Consider the following 9,987-nt stretch of genomic DNA (forward strand, 5'->3'; position numbering starts at 1 on the left):
GAACATCTCCTGGTGGCGGGGCAGTGAACAGGGACGTCTCCCTGACACCCCCTGCAGCTAACCTTCCTCAGGAGATGCTCGCTCCCCATGTTTTGTCGTGCCTTCTCAGCCAAAGCCAAAAGCTTGCTTTCTCGGCCTCCTCTGATACTTCCCTGGTTGCCTTGTGTAATTTGGCTCCCTGTAGCCCCAGGTCTCGTAGTAGGCGAGTTACTGAGTTGCCAACAAAGCCTCTCGCACCCACTTCCACTGGATAGATTTTTGCTTTCCATCCGCTCTCTCTGCACTCCATGACGAGGTCAGTGTACTTTGCCCTCTTCTTTTCATGGGCTGCTTCCAACCCCTCTTCCCAGGGCACTGTTAGCTCCACCAGCAGAACAGATTTCTCCTCAGAGGTCCATAGCACCATGTCTGGCCGCAGTGTGGTATCACAAATTTCCCTGGGAAAATGGAGCTGCTTGCCCAGGTCCACCAACATCTTCCACTCTGACCCTGGCGTCAGGAGCTTGGCAGCTGGTCTCCTGTTGGTCTTGGTTCCTGCCTCCCCTTGTCTGAGGAAGTGGACCTGTAGCTTGCTCCCTGCTGGACTCTGTTTGTTTGCCTCTTGTCTTCTTTCCTCCACCACCTCTGCCAGTTTCCTGAGCACTTGGTCATGTCGCCATCTGAACCGACCCTGTGACAGTGCGGTTTTACATCCCGATAGACTGTGCTGAAGGGAGGCATTGATGGTCCCACAGAGGTCGCAGGATTGCTCTGTCCCAAACCACTGATGGAGATTGCGAGGGCATGGTAGGGTGTCGTAGGTTGCCCTGATGATGAAACTGAGTCGAGCCTGTGGCAGTTTCCACATGTCTGCCCAACTGATCGCTCGACTCGCGACACCCTCCCACGTTGTCCAGCGCCCCTGCTGCCCTTGTCCCACAGCCTGCACTCGGTACTCTTCCTGCTGCATTCTGGTGATCTCGGCTGCAACCAGGTCCTTCCTCTCTTTTTTATTCGCTCTGGACCATGGGGTGAGTGGTTGACCCCATCCGAGGCCTGCCCGTCCTGTCTGGACCCTACCTACCACTTCCTGGTGCTGCAGTCTGCTCACCGCCTTCTGCACCTCGTTCTCAGCCCTCCATCTCCTTCCAGTCACCACATGGACCTGTGACTCACTTATCGCCTTGTCAGAGGAATCCCTTAGGTCCATCACCAGCCTTGCCTTCTCCTGCCTGTACCCCAGGGTGATAGATTTCAGGGGCAGATGGAGTGAATTCCATCCGTAGAGGCCTGCTGCTGAAAAACACTGTGGTAGTCCTAGCCACTTGCGGATGAAGGAGTTTGCCTTGGCGTCCATCCTGCTTACAGTTGATGAGGCGACTTCACACAGCTTCAGAGGCCACATTATCCTTGGGTACAGAGTGAAGTTGTAACACCACATCTTGTACTTTCCCGGCAGTTGGCATGAGTCGATCTTTGACAGGCCTGCTGAGAGCTGCTGAAGGATGGTCTTCCCCATCTCCTTGTCTGAAAGACTAGCTGTATACTGACGTCCCAGGCTTCGGATGGGCTGGTCTGCAATGCGGGGGATGTTTTCCCCGCCAATGGTGAAGGTGGCACTATCATTCCGCACCCCTTTCCGCAAGGAAAGGCTCCTTGACTTGTGCGGCTTGAACTTCATCCTTGCCCAGGTGATCAGTTCATCCAGCCTCTTCAAGAGTCTGGATGTACATGGTGCTGTTCGGAGAAGGCCAGTGATGTCATCCATGTAGCTTCTTAGTGGGGGAAGCCTCCGTCCTGCTGGCAGTCGGACTCCACCCACTACCTGCCTTGCTCCAATCAGGATGAGCTCAAACGATGCCACGAAGAGGATAGGGGAGATGGAACATCCATTGCGATCCCCACTTCCAGCTGCTGCCAACCAGTGGTGAACTTCTGCAGTGCAAAGCACATGTGCATGTTTTGGAAGTAACTCATTACCATGGTCTTGATGTTGTCTGGGATGTAGAAGAAGTCCAGAGCAAAGGCGATGAGCTGGTGCGGTACTGATCCATATGCATTGGCCAGGTCCAGCCAAACAACATGCAGATCTTTCTTTTCCCTCTTGGCAGTCTGGATCTGTTCCCAAATCATTGAGGCATGTTCCACACAGCCTGGGAAACCCGGGACCCCTGCCTTTTGGCAGCTGGTGTCGATATAGTCATTCTCCATTACCCAGCCAACATTTTTACGTAGGGCCCATGTGGGTACAAAGTGGGCAAAATAATGGGCCCCATATAGGATTGTCAGATCACATCCATATGGGATTGTCCGCAGGTTCCATGTTGGCCCCAAGCCAATTGCCCATGTGGGTTTAAGGCAGGATTGCACCAGGTTTTAGGTGGGCCCCAGCTGGGCAAAACAAACGAGATCCATCTTGGTCCCAGCTTTAAGTTCTATATGGGACCTACATGGGGACAGTATGGGCTGAAATATGGGTTGCAAGTGGGATTGTCCGTGGGTTCCATGTTGGCCCCAAGCCAATTGCCCATGTGGGTTTAAGGCAGGATTGCACCAGGTTTTAGGTGGGCCCCAGCTGGGCAAAACAGACAAGACCCATCTTGGTCCCAGCTTTAAGTTCTATGTGGGACCTACATGGGGACAGTATGGGCTGAAAGTGGGATTGTCCGCGGGTTCCATGTTGGCCCCAAATCAATTGCCCATGTGAGTTTAAGGCAGGATTCCACAAGGTTTTCGTTGGGCCCCAGCTGGGCAAAACAGACAAGACCCATCTTGGTCCCAGCTTTAAGTCCTATGTGGGACCTACATCGGAGAGTATGGGCTGAAATATGGGTTGCAGGTGGGATTGTCTACAGGTTCCATGTTGGCCCCATGCTAACTGGCCATGTGGGTTTAATGCAGGATTACACTAGCTGTTAAGTGGGCTCCAACTGGGCAATATGCAAGACCCATTTTTGTCCCAGCTTTTAGTCCTATGTGGGTCCTACATGGAGACAACATGAGCTGAAACATGGGTTGCAAGTGGGATAGTCTACAGGTTTTATATTGCTTGCATTCTTGCCTGATGTGGGTTTAAAGCAGGATTATACACAAGGGATAATGTATAGTTCGGAGGTTATGGAGAAATAAACCCTGACAGGGTTGGAAGGTGGGTTCCATACATCCTGAAGGGGTTTATTTCTCCATAACAACCGACAAACTACACATTATCCCGCTTATTACACGGCTTGTGAGTAAAATAATTAATTTGAAACATAATGTCGATAAAAATTCAACTTTTCTTGATTCATAAATTGACAAATTAGAGCGCAGCATCCAATAGAGCTGTGTAATAATAGGTGTTAAGTATGCCCCAACTGGGTTAAATACATAAGGCCATCTTGGTCCCAGCTTTAAGATCCATCCAATCAAAATATAAATTATTAATCACCAACCAGTTTGAGACAGGCTCTATCTAATTTTAAAAATGGCCACATTCTCTGATTTCAACTTTTTATTTATGAATATGTTCTGTTTTTCAGTTACATATTTTCAACAAAATGACAGATGACAGATTTATTGATAAGGAAAATAAAATTGCAAAACAAGATAGTCTTGAAGTTAAAGTTTACTTTGTTTAAGAACTTTTACTTGTAACTAAACAATAACTGAACAGGGTAACTGTACTTAAAACAAATTGCACTCACTCGCCCCCACTGCTTCTAGTGTTTAATTTGACACTGGCTGCCTGGATGCCCTTCTTCCTCCTCTGTCTCTTGCCCCAGTGAACCACTTCGATAGTGCCCTCTCTGCTTCCTGCTGGTTCACCTGTGCCGTCAACGTGTTCTTCTTGACAGCCTCTGTAAAACAAAGTTGGTTGACAGTATGAGCTATGAACATGATGCTCTTCAAACACCATTTAGAATTAAGTAGGGCTGCCCCGACATAAACGTGCAGGTGCACACACACTGTCCAGCTTGAAAGAGCTCCTGTGTGTTGAATGTGTGCATTACTTACTGAAAGACGTTTTCTGCCTCCATTTATCTGTTTGCTACAGTGGATTCATGTTAATGTGTATTTAAAGTTGTGGAAAAAATGGGGGGCCAGGGAGGTTAATAAAAAAGTCTAATCTACGGCTGTCTTCAACTAAGGATTTTCATAGTCGAATCTGATTCGGCAGATTTTGCCCATAGTTGACTGATCGTCGAATAATGCTCCGTGCACGACCGTCTCGTCTTTCGTGGCTGTAGCAATGATGAGTATATGAGTGTGTGCTGTGAATTAACGAGTGTGTATGGAGAATGAAAACGTTAAGTCTCATTGTGGTGTGGCCATGATATGGCATCAGTGCTGGTATAGACGGCTCAGGGGCCAAGTACCATGGACAGCACTATTTTGTATGTGTGTGTGTAGGTGCTGTCTTTATCACTTGTGTCATAGTCAGACATGTTTATGTTAACTATCTGAGCAGTAAACACCGTCAGGCAGGTGATGGAAATGTGCACAGCTGTCGACAGGCTGCTGCATACAGTGAGATAGAAAATAACGCCAAGTGATTGTGAGGTCTGACTTCTTCATAAACAATGGTTTTGTGATGCAAATGTATTACTCTTTTGAACACACATGGTTATGAGAACGCTTTATATTTGTGACCCCAGCCAACTAGCCAGATAGCATTTCATCAACACCAAAACCAGGCCAGAACTCAGCTCACAGGACGCAGTAGGGGGAAAGTCACTGTTGATGCATGATACTGCTGATGGGGATTTCATACAGCTTCCTGTCAAAAGACCCCAACTATCCCTTCAAAGCTACAGTTGGTAAGTTGACGAAAGTGAAAGTTAAGTCCGCAACTTGGTCGGAAATTTCAAGACAAAACACCATCAGGTGGCTTTATGAACCTCTGCCAAGAACCCCACACACACGCAGACACACAAACACACATGAAGACACACATGCAGACACACACACAAAGCAGCCATAACGCACCCACACAACACATACCGTATCCATAGCAACCAGAGATATATCGCATCTCTCTCACCATGAAACACACTCTTCTTGTGTGTCTGCGTGTGTGGAGGGAGGGAGGGGGGCTGACAGAGGTGAAAAGAGCGACCTGACGGTGTATCATCCTGAAATTCCCGACCAAGTCGCTGACTTTAGTTTCAGTTTTGTCAAGTTATGACGTTGTGTACGAGCTGCGATTGGCTGATCCTCCTGCTCTCTTTACCTGATTGGTGGACAGCACTCGGTCCGGTGGATTTTGGCAAGTGCGATTACAGGCTGTAGGTGGAGCCAGAGGAGTTGGATTTTGTCCTAAATTAGCCATTTAATGTCCTACTATCAGAATATAGTGACAGTTCCAGTAAATATGACTGAATAATTGTTAATAATTGTTACCTCGAGGAGCCGTTAGGGGCCACTGTACGCCTTGTAAAAAACTTAGAAGGCACTGAGACCCCTGTGTGACATCACATGATATCTATGAATATATTGATTTAAGCTTTAGTATTATTACTAAAGAAATTAGATGAGCAGTTCTTAAAATAGTGCAGTCGAAATAGAGTACAAAAAGATTCCTTGCCTTTTCATCTCAGGAGACATTTTTCCTCTAATTTACTTTAACTTTTCTAACTGACGGAGATCCATCAGGGCAACAGAGAAATTATATCCCTACAGATGGAATGTTAACTTCTCTAACTTATTTACTTACCATACACAACGTTGAAAAGACGCAAGTCCTTAAACTTCTTTTTCCCGTGACGGCCAAACATGTTGTACTCCAATGCCAGCTCGTTGGACAGAATGTACTTCATCATTCGCCTCGTTGCATCATCTACACTTGTGCCCCCTATATCTGCCACCATGGCAACCTAGGGATGAGGGCCAAAAGGAGAAAAAAAAGGCTTACATTAACTGCTGAGTCAATAAGCTTCAAAGATTTAAAAATTCAGCAACTAAACATTTGAAGTAACACAGGTTCTGACGTTAAGGTTTTTTCCTGCTTGCCCTGCCAGGCAATTACTTCACAAATCTACTTGCCCCACGTAAATTCTTACTTGCCCTGCCTTTACAAGATCAGGATTTTTGGGGCCGATCACTGATTAGTGAGTTCAAAGCAGATAACCAATCACGATCCAATCACTTGAGGGAGAAATATGTCCACTTAAATAACATCTTTATTTACTGTTATGTACTGTTTAATGAATATCAACAAAAGTAAAAGTGTACAGTGAAACTGTTTTCTGTGCTGCCGATTAGATTCAATTACGATTATTGAAGTCTCAATTTGATTACCAACTTCTTATTAATGATTATCAATTTGATTTTACATTATTGCTGATTACTGATTTGCCATTAAAGTAACAGTACCCAAAATACACCACAAACTTAGGCTTGCACCATTAAAACAGTCAGCTTCTTTATTTATTTGTTTATGCTTTATTTATTTATTTATTTATTACTTAACTTCTCTTTTATTTATTTAGTTAATTAGTTACCTCAATTATCTTTTTAATTAGGCTCATTTATTTTTGTTTTAGATGAAAACTAGAGAAAAAAAGGCAATGTCCAGACTTGCAAAAAAAATTTTTTTTTGAGTTTCTTGCCTACAGAACAAAGCCTCAGCTTTGGAACTTAAAAAAAATTAGCACAGTAAAATCATCATTTGTAAACATTAGTCACACACTATCTGTCCTAAAGCTAAAGCTGACGTGATGCTATGGATGGAGAGAAAATAGCCAAGGGGACGGAGATGGAAACATTTTATAATAGCCTACAACACATCTGCTCTACAAGAGAACAAACCAAATTAAAAATCACGGAGTAATTAGAACAGCAAATCAACCTCATTAAGGCAAAGTGATCCGTTGTTTACGTTTAGCTGTGTCTCACTATATGTACGGTGTAGGTGTGTGTAGTTCCCCATGATGCTGCTCTGACCTCTGGAGACAGAGCGGAGAGGTGTCAAGGGCTATTTGATACGTCAGTTGGAGCTGAGCGGCCACGGAGACTAATGAGAAGGAGACAAGTGTGTGTGCCGACAATGTGCAACCTGTTCTCATGTAGAACTCCTTCAAGGACAGAAACAGGAAAGGAAATACAAGAACGGGGGAAAAAAGAAAAAAAGAATCCGATTTGGCGCTTGACTGATCAGGAATGTCCACGCAGGTTCTGCTTGCCTAAAGACTTTTTTTACTTGCCCCAGGCAGTCAGGCAACTGTTAATGTCAGACCCTGCTGTAGCCTTTATGTAATTTACTGTAATGTGATACGTTTTTATTTTGTAGGCTAATGAAAATCAATTTGGAAAAACAAAACTTTAAAAAGACAAACAAACAAAATAACTTACAACAGCAGACATTAGACTGCGGTCCCCCAGTTTCTCTTCGAGAGCCTCAACATCTGCTTGAGTTTGCAGTGGGAAGACCACTCCATCAGGAACCTCCATCATTGATGCATCTTGCTTCTTCAGCAGTACATTTAGCATTTTACCATGAACCTTCTGGGTCTCCTTAATTTCTTCAACAATTGTAAGAAGTTTAGAGAACATGGCTTCACAACTGGGGGTTGCAACCCTCTGGGCAGTGGAACCGGTGACTCGCTGGGCAGTGGGGCTGGTGACCTGCTGGGCAGTGGAGCTGGTGCCTCGCTGGGCAGTGGGGCTGGTGACCTGCTGGGCAGTGGAGCTGGTGCCTCGCTGGGCAGTGGGGCTGGTGATCCGGCTGGTCATTTTCTTTGCTGCTAGCCCAAGGAGTTTTTCTGGGGGAGTTGGTGGAATTTCTTCCTCTGAATCAGAATGCTCACTTGATTCTAGTTGCTTGCTCTGCCTCCGGAGGTTTCCCCTTACCCTAGATAGGTTAAAATGAGGATATATGAGGTAAACCACACCTACTGCCTCTATATTATGGAAATGACCTTAAACCTGTATTCTCCCACAAACACCAACCTTCTCTTTATCAAGCCATCTTCGTTGTCTGTCAGGTCTGATGTATACTCAGCTTGATGTAGCTTCACCCTGGCCTCTGCATAAGTGGCTGTAAAATACAATGACACAAAATAAAAGGAGTGAAGGAGATATTAAAAAGTAGATTATAGGAAATTAAAATAGTTGTCGTGTATCACAAAATTCACAATTTGGATGACATCACAGTTTTGAGTCACAATTCAACTAATTTTTCTGATCAGCAAATGAGGAAAAAAGGATAGATTAGAGTTGACTCATAGCTGGACTTGCATTTGTCTAGGAAAGACAAATGCAAGTCTAGGTGCCTACGATTCAATTTGCCCAGAGAGAACTTGACCTGGATGAATGAGAATATCCATAGACAGTTATTACGGTACTATGGTAAATAAAATATGATTATTTGAAAATTCATTGTTTAGAAGTCACGAGTAGTAGCCAATCAACACAGACATACATGCACATACAGATGTCTAATCTGCAGAGGGATAGTGTGGTTGCAGGTATCCAACCAAACAGGAGCACACCCACAACTATCACATGTGAGAACTGAAATCAACTGAATTGAATGAATTGAGTTTGGTGTGATCCTGCTTGTTTGGAATGACAATCTGCAGCTACACCAGCCCTTGACAAATTAGCTCAGGGAAATCTATAGAGAAAAATTAACATGAGAAAAAGAATAAGTTGGGGACAGAGGCTTTAAATTAAGTGAAGCAAATAGAGCTTTAAAATGAGGAAAATTTAAGTTACCTGCATTTCCCATCACACGCACATTACAAAGGATCCAGTTTTCAGCTGGTGGTGTGCCCTCTTTCACAGTCTTGGTCACATTTACTAACCCAGCTGGTGGCCACCAGCATAGTTTTCCATCAGCGCCCTCGAACCACTCAGATGGAATGATGTCCACCTGCTTGCAGCCATCATGATCAATTTCGTCGACAAACTCCACCACACTGAATGAGGCCATCCTGCAAAGTTAATCATTTTATGTGCTGTGTAGCTGAGGCAAAGCCACAAACATTTTCTTAAGAGGCAATAATAGCAGTGGTTTTGTGAAGTCTGTTACTGGAGCACTGGCAAGCTGACCAGACAGTTTTGATTGTAAACAAACTCCAAGACATGTCGAGTCAATGGGGTAGTTGAAAAAATGTGCCCGTCTCAAAAAGTTCATACACTATATGTGTTTCTGCAGAGGAATGCACAATATTCCTCACAATTGCAACTCTTCCCCCTAGTTCAAAACAATTGGAACCACTGGAGCTGGAGATTATTGTGTCTTTGAGTTTATACATCTTATATTGAACACCCTGATGCATGGAAAAATCGGTTGGCAGTGGTCCAGATGCATGGGGCTGTTTCAGTTCAGCACCTTCAGGCACGTCTTTTGACATGTGAGGAAATAATTGCCTTTCGTAGACACGTCTGACAATTTGTTGCACAGGACCTTGTGGTCTTCTCACCATTTTTTTCAACTGTCCCAAATAGTTCTCAAAAGGGAAACATGAAACTGAATCCAGAGGGCCATATTTTTCAGCATCATCTGCTAAATGTATAAGACTGTGTGTATTATTAACCATAAATTTTGTCCCATATATCTTAGCAAAGTCAGTAACAAATAATCTTAACAATTTTCTAGCATAACCACAGAACTCTCTACACAGAGGAGAAAGAAGTATTCTCATAGCACATGACAAAACCAGGAAGTTTCTGTATTGTTGATTGGGGAATCTTTCAAAAAGCACAACTGGCCCTGTATATAATAAGAACTGTCGAAATTCTGTAGCTTTCCATTGGCTGTACTCGAACAATGATCTCGGCTTTCTGGAAAAGCTCCGGGGTAAGCTTTGTCTACACAATTTCAAGTGATCAGAGATGGCAGAAAGGGCAGAAGATGGAACCCGACACTGCAATGGCCCCTTGAACCACAGAGCAATCAATTTGCGCACAATGCCCAGGCAAACTAAATGCATGTAGTCCAGAGGAAATGCAGAAACCATACCAATGCCTAGCCCTTGGAGAGGGGATTTAGAGTGATGGTGGTCTTCATCAGACATTTGTTCA

General features: G+C 44.5%; 1 protein-coding gene across 1 annotated transcript; it reads right to left on the reverse strand.

Moving 5' to 3' along the window:
• Window positions 1-3,687: 3,687 nt before the first annotated feature.
• LOC146327323 (uncharacterized) lies at window positions 3,688-8,689 on the reverse strand. Its single transcript, XM_084718490.1, has 6 exons — window positions 8,677-8,689; window positions 7,909-7,996; window positions 7,633-7,810; window positions 7,312-7,584; window positions 5,675-5,834; window positions 3,688-3,818 (listed from the first exon to the last, which is right to left on the reverse strand). Exons 1-6 carry the CDS (start codon window positions 8,687-8,689, stop codon window positions 3,688-3,690), a joined length of 843 nt encoding a protein of 280 aa, XP_084574616.1.
• Window positions 8,690-9,987: the final 1,298 nt, after the last annotated feature.

This window comes from Lutjanus erythropterus, chromosome 5 (genome assembly GCF_056507025.1).
Source record: "Lutjanus erythropterus isolate fLutEry1 chromosome 5, fLutEry1.hap2, whole genome shotgun sequence".
In the NCBI taxonomy this organism is placed as follows: Eukaryota; Metazoa; Chordata; class Actinopteri; order Lutjaniformes; family Lutjanidae; genus Lutjanus; species Lutjanus erythropterus.